General features: G+C 49.4%; 1 protein-coding gene and 1 pseudogene across 1 annotated transcript; one reads left to right on the top strand and one right to left on the bottom strand.

The window, feature by feature from the left end:
* The first annotated feature begins 312 nt into the window (after positions 1-312).
* Positions 313-1431, top strand: LOC125331079 (annotated as a pseudogene).
* Positions 1432-11237: 9806 nt separating this feature from the next.
* Positions 11238-12307, bottom strand: LOC125331122 (feather keratin Cos1-1/Cos1-3/Cos2-1-like). Its single transcript, XM_048315062.1, has 2 exons — positions 12235-12307; positions 11238-11933 (listed from the first exon to the last, which is right to left on the bottom strand). The coding sequence occupies exon 2, from the start codon at positions 11910-11912 to the stop codon at positions 11613-11615; it is 300 nt and encodes a 99-aa protein (XP_048171019.1). The 5' UTR covers positions 11913-11933; positions 12235-12307; the 3' UTR covers positions 11238-11612.
* Between the last annotated feature and the right edge of the window lie 222 nt (positions 12308-12529).

The following is a 12529-nucleotide window of genomic DNA, read 5'->3' as shown; positions in this document are numbered from 1 at the left end:
GTGTGCAACAGCGAGTGACCATCACGGAGAGATGGGAAAATCAAGAGAAAATGATGGGTCATGTCCCCTCACATGGCAGTCCTTGGCCATGTGGGCAAGAAGCATGAGAACAATGCAATCACTCCCATGATCTGAGCATACTAAATGCACTGAGCATTCTTTCTGCCCCAGAATTCCTTGAGCCTCTCATCCTGGCCCTTACAAAAGCTTTCATAGAGGAAAGCACACGGAATTAGACAGGAAATGAAGAGGCCAAATTGCAGGAAACCAGGACACAGCCCCTGCATTTAGCTGGGATGGTGCACACTTGACATGCGCTGGTCACAAAATTATTACTTCCACCAAGGTGCTACTGGGCCTGAGGCAGTGCAGGACTGCTATAAAAGGCAGCCCAAGTCTCTGCTCTCGCATCCACTTCTCTCACCTCCTCCTCCTCCTCAGGAATCAGGTGAGTGGGAAGCCTCCAATCCTTCTCCTCCTTCTCCTCCTGCTTCCAGACCAGCTCTTTCCTGGCTGGAGGTCTCAGCTGATCGGGGCTGTCAGAGCCCAGGGCTGGCAGCTGCTTCTGCTGGGAGAAGGCAGGGGGGAGAAGATCTTGTGCAGAGAGAGGCTGGGACTTGGCTGAGGTGGCTCCTGGGCTTTGAGGTGGGCACTGCAGTGTGGGCCAGGAGGTGCCTTGGCTGCAGGGTGCTTGGGGGCACTGCTGCTTCTCAAGCGTCCTTACATTCTGCTTCTCCCTGCCCTCTGTGCCAGGTGCACCTGTGACCCCGAGCCATGTCCTGCAACCCTTGCTGCCAGCCCTGCGGCCCCTGCCCGCTGGCCAACAGCTGCAATGAGTGCTGTGTCAGGCAGTGCCAGAGCTCCACCGTGGTCATCCAACCCTCCCCTGTGGTGGTGACTCTGCCCGGGCCCATCCTCAGCTCCTTCCCACAGAACACCGCCGTGGGATCCTCCACCTCGGCTGCCGTTGGCAGCATCCTCAGCTCTGGCGGAGTGCCCATCAGCTCCGGGGGCTTTGACATCTCCTGCATCACCAGCCGCTCCTGTGAGAACAGGTGCCTTCCTTGCTAAAGCTGCTAACAATGTCCTCGATCAAGAACCTCCAAGACCTCAGAACATGGTGTTATACAAGAGATAGAGCTTTAGACCTTTGTATTTAAAATACCTCTTCATCTCTGGCTTCTTCTGTAAAGGGTGGCAGGAAGCATCCAGCCTGCAATACCCATTGTCTACTTTTCCGTTTTTCACCTTCCTCTCTCTCCTTTGCTGTCCATGTCTCCCTAGGACAGCCTAGTGGGACCTGTTGGCCTCCATCCCTCTGCAGGCCTGACAGACGGACACCCCCACTGCATCTTAGAGGCTGCTCCTGGTGCCCTCTGTGAGCCTCCTCCTCTTCTTCTTTAGACTCATTAAAGTTGTTTTGCATCCAAACCTGGGCCTCTGAGTCCTCTTTCATTCTGTGACAACTCTTCAGTGAGCTAAGGGAGAAAGGTTGTTTTTGGAGAGGATTAGGTTGGGCACAAAAGGGACCCTTCCTCATTCCCAGAGGAAGGAGAGCGTAGGACTCACTTAACTTGGTTGTCTTTTGTGCCCTGTCCCTTGGAGGTGAAGGAGATGCTCCTGACTACCTCAAACCAATGGCCACCAGTCCATGCAGCCTTGCTACATCTCTTCCCAGGTCAGCCTCAAGCACTGTTCCTTGGAACACACTGTGTGAAAGGGGAGCTGCCCAACCACTGCTGCCTTTCAGTGAGGAGCCCATGGCTGCAGGAGGGCAGTGGATGAGGTCAGCAGCCCCTTCGGCTCCTGGGGAACAGATCTCTCATGAGCTTTTTCTGGAGTAGGCGGTTTAAATAGAGGATGACTCCAAAGGGTGGCAGGACTGGCAAGACAAAAATATCTGGGAACAGTCCACAGTTTCACCTCTTGCTTTCCCTCTTCTCCGTTACTTGGTGTAGAATCCATGGCCAGTGCACACAGGCACAGGTAGATGTACCCCATATGGTCCTTCAGCACCTGGCAGGGCCCAGCCACTGCTCAGGTGTTCAGGCCTGAGTTAACTCTCAAGTTAAGATTGGTATCCCACAAAAATGAGTCCCCCTCTCCCAGTGAACTCAACACCCCTGTGGGGAATGCAGCTCCAGAGTGCCCAAAGACCTGTGGCTGCTCTGTGGTACTTTGTCTCCTCCAAGCCTGGGGCAGCCTTTTTGGTCCTGCCAAATGCCAGCTCTGCTCTGGAGCGGCTCCTTGCAAGAGCAGTTATCCCTCCATCCCCACTGGGTGTTGTAGCGACAAAGAAATTGCCTGAGCAATCAGGGATTGGGTTTGGAAAGTTAAAGCCCTGACAGAACTAAAACTGGCCAGGGACATCAAGGGCAATAGGAAAAGTTTCCAGGGGTATTCTGCTGATAAAAGGAAGACAGGAAAAATATGGGCCCTGTTCAATTTCAGTCTGGGAGGACACACCAGGGCAAAGAGGTCTGTGAAGAAGCCAGAGGTCACAGCAGACTTGATGGAACTGTTGGGCCACCATGTGGCAGTCCCAAAATCAGCCCCCAGTGTAGGAGCTTTGGGGTGGTTCGGACGGCGACGGGGACGGTGACGAGAGATCTCTATAGTCAGATCTTGGATCATGCGGTTTATTGCAAAGGGCGTGGGTATAGGGGCACTGCTTAGAGCTGCCAGCTGCAGCTCTGAGCAGGCCCAAGAGAGCAAGATAGTAAGTAAAGAGAGAGAGAGAACGAGAGAGGAATGAGAATGAAGAAGTGAGAGAGAGTGTAGTAAGAGAGAGTAAGAGTGTGGTAAGAGTGGAATATGTAAGAGTGTGCAAAGAGTAAGAGAGGAAGTGAGAGTGACTGAAGTTCTGGTTACAATACAATAAATCATCTTCTGTACTGAATATTCTAATTGCCACTAACCAATCTAATACAAGATACAAATCCTATAGCATTTACATACAGCCTATAAGAGTTCTTATATTACCATAGAGTGTTACATCTTAACTTCTAAAAACTACTCTTTGGACCCCTTCTGCTGAGCTAGTAGGGTCTGCTCTGACCCTTGGACCTGCCTGCAAGCAGAGGGTATTGTTCAATCAAGAGGGGATTACCTTCAGTCGGCCATACCATTGTTTTCCAGTTGTTCAGTAACTAAGACTTGGTATTTCAAAAGTGGCTTTCATTTCGATGTCGCTTATAGTTTTCATATTCTCAAAATCTTTTGTCAGGCAATCATATTTATAAGGCTTTCCTGTTTCATCTTCCCCAACACCCCAGTCTCATCACTCATCTCTGCCCTTGGCCCTGCACAGCCAAGGAGTGACACTGGCACCCCACACCCAGGGAGGGACATTGGCACACTACAGCCCCTTCACCCCAGAGCCCCACAGGCTGGTGCTGCCCTTGGGGCTGGTATTGTCAGCCTAGTGGTCCATGAAAAGCTGGCAGCAGCCCCAGAAATAGAGGCTGGGAGTGTGGAGCAAGCAGGAGCTGCAGCTCAGAGCTGGGACCTGGAGGGACCAGCAGGAGCAGAACTGCTTGGAGCAACTCTGGCTGTATGAGAGTGTGAGCAGGGATTCCCCCCGTATCAAGGGACTATCACCCATCTTCCACAGTCATGGGCACTGTCTTTTCTGTTCCTTGAGTATACAAGGAACAGAAATTGTCACCAGGAATGGAAATGCACATGTTTCCACAGTAGACAGCATAATGCTAAAATAATGGAATTATGGGATCATAGAATGGTTCAGGTTGGAAAGAATGCTTACTGGAGTTACTGTTTGGGTCCCTGTCTCAGTTATGGTGTCCTCACACGTGGTTTAAGTCTCTGTCCCAACCACTGTGTTTTCAGATGCAGTTTGGATCCCTGGCTCAGTCGTGGCATTCCCAGAGGTGGTTTAGTCCCTGCCCTAACCACAATCCTCTGACTGAAATGAGTCATGGCTCAACTGGCACAGGTCAAACTCCAACACAGTGCCAAAAGCTGCTGGTTTTCATTGGGGCAAGCAAGGCACCTTCCTATCAGCTGGGACACCAATTCACCAGGGTTTTTAGCCTGCTGAAGTGTAAAATCCCAGGATATGGGAGGTGATAACTGCCCCAGGCACTTGCCCAAACCTTTTCACACACCCCGTCACCCAGGCACCAGCCACCTCAGGGCATGTTTCACTGTTGTCTCACCCAAAAGTTGTCTCCTCTCACGCCAGGATGACACTGGTTTCCACAAACCTGACAATAAACCAAGTGTTAATTAGTACAGCTAATTAACTAGCTGTTGTTAAATTAAATTTAATTCAAGTTAATTAAACAGCTCGGTGAGGGTAAACAAGGACTTAGGGAGCCTGCAAAATGAAAGAACCCATTTTACTCATGGATGGGAAGAGGGATGTGTATTCCCTCTCCCTCTCCACTCCATTGCTCCCCCAGTACAGCAAGGGTGTTGCAGCCAGGGCAAAGCACCCAGCCTTTGGTCCTCTCAAAGTGTTCCCAAGCTCATTTTAGATGCCAGAGCACCTGTCACAGCTAAGGTGTAAATCATAACAATCTAAATAAACATCTGAGCTGTGCATCAGGCAAATGATCTGCAGCCCTTACTCAGGACAGTGGGGAGAGGTATTGCAGGTATCTCTGCAGGTGTCTCTGGTGGTGACCTGCTGTAGGAGGTGAAGAATCACCCATGGGAAGCACCGCTCGCTTTGCATGGATGAAGGAAAGGATTGAGGTGAATGCCTTTGATACACCACACGTAGCTTTACCATCCCAGTGGAGACATCTGCAAGGAATCAGTCTCATAAACCTCCTTTTCATGTTATAAATGAGCAAACTGTGCTCCAAGACAGAGCTTATCTGAGATAATTGAGACTTTTCTGATATTTATTTGGAGACATAACTCTAAATAGAAAAGAATTTATCTTCTGGACCTCCAGAGCAGGTGTCTTCACCTGAGCTGTTTGTCACAGATCATCAGTGGGGAGAAACGGGCAAGTTCAGACCTAAATTTATCTCCTCCAAAAGTTACTATACAGGTCAGGCAAGCCACATTTTACAAGGATCAAATTTTCTCCCAGTGGTGCTCAAGAGAGTTTAAAGACTAAAAATAACCTAGGCAAAAAAAATTCAGAGAAGATCTCCAGGTTTTATTGAAAAGACTCCCACCCAAAAAGACCTACACTGTCTAGAGACAAAAGAGAAATATGCTGGACATGAGAAAATCACTTTTTGCAACTCCTGTGTCAAGTCCAAAGGCTCAGTGAGGTTAAAAGGAGGCTGATTTACTTGTGCTTTGTGTGACAGATGCAGCTGATTAGAGCAACCAGCACAACTTCTCTCCTGCTCACAAAAACCCTCTCTGTGCCACCTCTCTCCCTAGAGTACTTTGGCCATGGGTGTGAGGTTCGGCAATCAGGTGGGGCTGCTGGTACAGGCTCCGATGGCAAGTGGGGGGTTCACATCTAATCATTTGCTGGAGCAAGTCATGCACACATGGAAATGCACGTGGATCACACAATTGGTTCCCACCATTCAACCAGAGCAGTGGACATTCAGTTCACATTGGCTTTACCAAAATCTTCTGTCCTCTCTACCAAATAATTCTTATAGCCAAACTGGGGAGATACAGGCTGGAGAAGTGGAGTTTAAGGTGAGTGAAAATTCCACTAGATGTCCAGGCTCAGAGGACTCTCACCAGAGCTAAATACTGCATCTCCCACACAGGCACCTTGATCCACTAAATTTGCATCATGAGAATGCCTTGACTTTTACTAGAAACAAAGGGCAAAGGCTCAGACAAAAGAATACAGAAAGAAATGCCACTGTTTTGAGAGCTGATTAAAATCCTCCTGTTTACCGTCTCCTTGCCAGTAAAAACAAACAAACCAACAAAACTGGAAAAGCTCCCCAATTAACCACATGGGAATGATTTGCCTTCCAGTTCTTAATGAGTGGTGAAAAACATTCCACACTTCATTAGGGGCAGGGCCATGTAATGCCTTTAGGGGGATCACACATGTTTTAAAACCACTGCGGGCAACCCAGCCAGCATCTGAGTCTGATGCTACTGTACAAAAACTGTTCCTCTGGGAACTCTAGATGTGTGTGCCAAGGAGATCCATTTCTGTATAATACCTCCTCAAGAGAGCAGTGAATTCCTTTGCACAGATTCAATACCAATATAACACCCAAGGGAAGGATGAATAAAGAGGTAGGTAAAGGATGCCGTTGATTTCTTACGAGGCTTAAAGATTATTTGTATGACTTTATCAAATATTTCCCATCCTTGTTCAGTACCCCTCATTCATCACAGACATTTCTCTGGCAATCAAAACCAAATCTCCACCTGCAGCACAAAGCCTGCAGTCAGGCATTCACCCATGGGATGAGTTCTTTTCTACTCAAGCTTTTCCAGCTTGGGCCCTCACACCCTTACTTTACCCCAGAGCTCTGCAGTCAGCCTAGAAACACTTTGGACATTATCCTTGGAGCCCACATCAAAGAGCAGCAAATGGGATTGCTCCAAAGGCAGGACAAGCTGAGCAGCCCTTCTGAAACATGTTGCATCTGCCCTCTGGCAAACAAGAAACCTCACAAGACATCAGGTCAGGAAGCTGAACTTCATGTGGTGTTTAGCAATGTGGTGAATGGGCTCCTCTCCTTGGACCCAGTTGCTGCCTGATATGACAACAACTGGGCGGAACCTGTCCTCTCCTCTGCTGGTATCAGATCATAGTGTAAAAGTCAGAGCTCTGATAGGTGTGAGTGGTCTGGAAGGTGATTCTGTCCCGCCATGACTTGGTCCTTTTTCTGGGTGATGGTGCTCTGGCCCACAGTGTCTGGAAAAATGTGAGAAACAGTAGAAGTGCAAGGAAAGGCTACAGGAAGCAAACCTAGAGGTGTGGTGCAAGTTCTCATGGAAGAATTTTCCCCATTCCTTGCTCATCAGCAAGAACACAAGGGCTGGGGACAGCAAAATTGTGAGGGCAAGAGCTCTCAGCTCTCAGATCAGTGTGGTTCCACAGCGCAGTAATGACCTTTACCTCATGTAAGGTTGTCCTAGAGGACAACTGCCTGTGGCCCCACTCCCAGATTCCTGCTCTCTTGTTCCACAAAATTCCCAGGAAATGGTCTGTTGTGTCACCCTGGTTCTGGGATCTATGGAGCAGCTAAGAAAGTTACATCCTTCTCCCAATTTCCTGTTATCCAGGGTCCAAATAGCCACAAATCAAAGCTAGAATGGAGGAAAGAGGGGTCTTTGGCAGTTTTGACACACAAAAAGAAATTACACACAGCTGTATGTACCAGTCAGAAAATACAGTAGGGACGCCTGTTAGTGTTAATGGGCACAGCTGCATCTTCGAAATACAGAACCCATGTTTAGAGGGCAGAAAATCCAAACAGCAGTAGAGAACTTCCTCAGAGACACAAGTGAGAAACCTTGGCCTGAGTGATTTAGAAGGTGAGGCAGAGATAAATGGAGGCAGAGAGGGAGCAAGGAAGGGAAGAAGGTGGAAAGAAAAGCAGTAGTTAAGTGTGCAGTGACTTAGGCCCCATGGCCATGTCCTGGGCAGTGCTTGCTGCTGCTCTTACAGCTCTGCCAGAAGGGCCCAGATATAACCAGACTGAGTCAGGCCACAGGGATTCCATTCTATTCAAGGATATCTGAGAGAGGAATCAGGTGCCAACCCTGGCAACAGAGCACTGGGGACCGGTGGGGACCTCTGAGGAACTGGCAAACTCCTGCCCCAGTAGAGAATCCCTGCATCCCTTCAACGTCAGGGCCAGTCTTGAATTAATTCCCTGATGCGTCTTTTCACCCTCACCAGAGCAAGGTGAGAGCACCTCTTCTAAAGGAGCAGTTCTGCAGGTGAGCAGTACCTGTCCTCACACATGGGAACCCTTGGCTCTCTGGCCAAGGATTGCACGGCTGGAAGGAGCTTGGCTTTGTGTGCCCTGTCAGCTTGCCTGGAAACTCCCCACAGGAGCGTGCCAGGCCAGTGACTCTGGCCTGCAAGGGAACCCTCCAGGACTTCCTATGCAGTTTATGGTAGCAATGACATGCTCCTGCAATAGAAATTCTTGGAATTCTCATCAGCCCTCAGAGTAAATATCCATGGGGGAATAAACATAAACACAGGAATCAAAAGTTAACAATGCAGGAATCTGAAACACTGACCATATCATTAGCTGGAATGTTTTGCAACTCATTTCAGGAAATTATTGCTTCCACAAGAGAAAATCTCAAGGCCTGGAGCAGTGCAGGACCAGACCAATTATTAACTCTCCCATCTCTTTGTTGCAGATTAGGATTTTTCTTTTTTTTGTTTTTCTTCTTTTTCTCTCAAGGAATTTTCTCCCATCTGTTGCCTAAGAGATAGTAACAACCAGTACTTACGAGACAAAAGAAGTGGCCAAGGTGGGGGGAAGGATGCAGTTGCGCTGTGGTAGCTGAGGGACTTTCTCTTGGAAAGGCAGAGATATCGCAAGATTTTGGCTGGGGGGGAAGGTCTGGTCTTGGTTCCTCTCTCTCACTCTTGGGATCGGAGGGGAATGGTCAAGTTGCTGCTGCCACGAGAAGAATTCGCTGCCACCATGGAGTCCAGCCCAGCACTGCTTCTTCTTTACTGTGGGTGAGCATCTTGTCCTAAGAGCACCCGCTGAACTGGGACCTTACTAACACCCGATCTGACTGGAAAGGACCCTCACCATCTACTCGGGTGCCTCAGGGGAAAAACCCGGGACCCCAACCCCCTCCCCCTTCCCAGAGGGTGCATCTCCCCAGCTGCATGCAGCAGCTGCTACAGACGAGCCTGGCTGCCACTGCCCAGCCCCACTATTTTCTGCTGCTGCCTTGGGCTTTTTCGCTACACTCTAACCCAACACCCCATGTACGCCTGACCCCCCGGCTCCTGCTAAAGCTGCGGAGTTTTCTCTTACATTTCGTCCACCACCCCGGGGCGTGCCCCCCTCTGCCGTTCCAGCTGCCGCTCTGAGGTTCCTGCTGCAGCCCATTTTGCCATCCGGAGGGACTGACTGCCCACCATAAGTTTGTAAAGGAAGCCCCTCTTCCATCCCTTCTGCCGCCTGAGCCGCCATTGTCACGTGCAGTGAGGCGGCGAGCTCGCGCCACAGCGCCCCCTGCAGGCGCGGGGGAATCACCGCACCCGCCCTGCCCGGCCGGGAGCCACCAGCGCCCCTGCCGGCCGTGAGCGGAACTGCACCGAGGGGAAAGGGCCGGCGGCCGGGAGCGGCTGGCACCGGGTGTCTGCTTCTGTTTGTTGTTGCTGCCGTTGTGGTTTGTTTGCCTTGTTATATATTCTAGTAAAGAACTTTTATTCTTTTTCCCATATCTTTCCCTGAAATCCCCATCATTTTAAAGCTGTAATAATTTGGAGGGAAGGGGTCACATTTTCCATTCCAAGGCAGGTTCCCACCTTCCTGTGCAGACATCTGTCATTTAAACCAGGACACTCTTCACTCCCCTTTTCCTCATTCTGCAACAGGTCAGATGGGAGCCCTGTTCTCTTCCTCCAGGATGTGGACTTGCATGAATGGATCCTGTGGTCTGAGCCAGACAAGAATGTTCATGGGTGCGGCTGTTATTTGCAGAGTCCTTGGGGCCTAAAGGCAAGGATTATATTTGCTTTTCTACATAGCACCTAAATTACATAAATGGGCCTAATGTAAAAACCCTGTGTGCCATCCCACTGCTGAGCATGACTGTGTGCTCTGATAGAGGTGCTGGCCTGGTCTGATTTCTTTGGAATCCTTGCTACATCTCTCTTGCAGTTTAACCAGTTGCATTGCAGTGCAAGGTTTATCTTTAGTTGTTACAGTGGGCCCCACCTCATAAATTAATTCATCTTTTACAAGTGGACGGAGTTTAGGGTGAGGTGGACAGTTTGGCTTTACTGCATCAAACTCCTCTGACGATGAAAAAGGGTGGGGAAATCAGATTGAATGGAGTCTGCCTCCCTCTCTGCCTCATTAGCAAGGCTGGAAAGCCGCTCCTTATCCTCCACCTCCCCATTGAGACAGGGAGTTTGCAAATTTAATTCTCTTTGTCTTTGGAAGAAATCATCCAACTGGTTCCTCAAGTTTTCACCCAATCTCTTTTTAGCATTCAATTCCTTTTCATCTTTCTCTCCAGCTAGGTGTTCAACTTCTAATTTGCAAAGTTTTAGTTAAGTCAAACAAAGACAACATTCCTTATTTCATTGCTTTGCAATGTACTTCTGTCACCAAAATGGCAGGGTGTTTTTCCTTTTCTATTACCATGTCCCTTGTTTTCTTGACTATACTGTGCCTCTGTTAATATTATGTTTAAGCCTTTTGTCAATTTCTCAAAATTTGCCATCCTGCCAACTATGCCAAATTGTCACAGGTGGAGAGGGACCTTCAGACCTTTTAATAGAGAAGTCCTGTTGAACTGTGAGGTGCACAGAGGACACCCTGGCTTTCTAAATTCCTCCTCAGAGAGGAGTCTGGGTGAGGTTGCATCCAATCTTAGCCCTAGACTGTAAATGGTTTAATTAACTTTGTCCCACAGGAATAATGATGGAAAATTAAATATCTATCTATCTATCTGTCAAATGAACTATTTTTTATGACAAGTTATTAGACAATCTTAATATGAATTATTTACTACACAGTATAAAATCTAAAACTACTAGTACTGTATAGAATATGATAGGATTGTGCACTGTATCAAAGCAATTATATTAATGCAATTATATTAAAGCTAGCAAAAATAAACTATTAAAACAGATATTGATCAACTCAGCATACCAATGGTCATGGGCAGATCTCTTTCACTTGACATAAGGGAGTATTCTTGAAGGGACATTTCCATTCCAAGGCAGGAAAGTTCATACACACATCCAAGCAGGAAAGTATTAGAAGCTAATGCATGAAATAGGACTGGACTTCTATATTATAGAGTGACTGACTGTCAATCATGTCTAGGGTTGCAACAATGCAAGGATGTTGATTAGGGTTTCGTGAGCCAGACACAGGATGCCCTCTCTCATTCCACTACTGATAGCCTGGAAAATAGGGCATTCTCCAAGTTGCTTGACTGCATTACAGGGCAGAGCATCCTGTTACAGTGTCTCACCCTTTCCTCCCTCCAGGAAAGCCCATGGCTCTGATCTGTGGCTGCCACATCCCCCCCCCCAGAGCAACACCTTTCTCTCTGGCAGCTGGGGACAGCGTGGGGAGAGAGAAGGACCACACAGAGGCACAGGCTAGGATGCAGCAAAACTTTAATGAGTTGGAAGAGGGAAAGGAGGTCCTCTGAGTGGGCAGTGTGGTGCAGGGAGCACCAGGGGGAGGTAGGAGACTCCGTCCCTTGGCCAGGGTGCAGTTCACACCTTGGATGGAGCTTAGCCAGTGATCACAGCCCAGGGAAGGACATGAGAGCAGAGACAAGAATGAACAGGGGGGAAACAGGCAAGTTAGACAAGGGCCATGGTTTCAGAGAGCCCAGGCACCCCTCCTCCAGTGCAGGTGGAGCCATGGATGCTCAGTGCCTCTGAAAGCAAGGCTCAGGATCTCCATGCTCAGTCCATTTCCATCTTCTGGGTTCCAGGGGGTCCTTCTGTGGGGCTGCCACCAGCAGCTTTAGCAGATCCTGTTGCAGTAGCGGTTGGTGATGCAGGAGAGGTCAAAGCCGCCAGAGTTGATGGGCACTCCATTGCAGCTGAGAGCACTGCCAACGGCAGCCGAGGTGGAGGATCCCACCACGGTGTTCTGGGGGAAGGAGCTGAGGATGGGCCCGGGCAGCGTCACCACCACAGGTGAGGGTTCAATGACGACGGTGGAGCTCTGGCACTGCCTGACACAGCACTCATTGCAGCTGTTGGCCAGCGGGCAGGGGCCGCAGGGCTGGTAGCAAGGGTTACAGGGCTGGAAGCAGGACATGGCTCGGGGTCACAGGTGCACCTGGAAGAGAAGAAAGGGACAAAATGGGGATGGTTGAGGAGCTGCCTCTCCACCCACCACAAGGGAGCCAAGACACAGGCTGGCCTGGGAGCTGGAGCCAGTGCAGGGAGGACCACACAACTCTTTGCCTGACCCCCACCACTGAGCAAGGACAGACAGGCCCATGAAAGCACTTTCTTAGTCAGGAGAACAAGAGTCCCCTCAGCCCAGACACAGCCCCTCTCCACAACAAACCTTCTCCCCCCATCCCCTCCCAAACAGGCAGCCCCAAGCCCAGCACAGGACAGAGCTTCCAACTCACTTGCTTCCAAAGGAGAAGAAGGGCAGTGAAGTGGATGAGAGAGTGAAAAGCTGCCATGCCTTTTATACTGGTCCTGCACTGCCCCAGGTCCAGAGGAAGCCTCTCTGGAAACAATAATTTTCTGAGAAGCTCATTTCAAATGCAAAACACCCCAGCTAATGATACAGGCTGTGTTTTGGTTTCCTATATGGCCACATCTTCATTGCCTTCTTTGGCCACACACGTTTCTCCCTGAAGGCTCCTTTTTAGAGCTGGGCAGGGAAGTCCCCATGGACTTCTGGGACAGCAGCTCATT

The sequence above is a fragment of the Corvus hawaiiensis genome, chromosome 1 (assembly GCF_020740725.1).
Source record: "Corvus hawaiiensis isolate bCorHaw1 chromosome 1, bCorHaw1.pri.cur, whole genome shotgun sequence".
NCBI classification, from domain to species: Eukaryota; Metazoa; Chordata; class Aves; order Passeriformes; family Corvidae; genus Corvus; species Corvus hawaiiensis.
Note: the sequence above shows the minus strand (reverse complement) of the source record. Positions and strands in the feature narration are given on the sequence as shown.

What these genes read in the sequence shown, in the direction of transcription:
- LOC125331122 (XM_048315062.1), bottom strand. Translation starts at nt 11,912, where the DNA reads ATGTCCTGCTTCCAGCCCTGTAACCCTTGCTACCAGCCCTGCGGCCCC.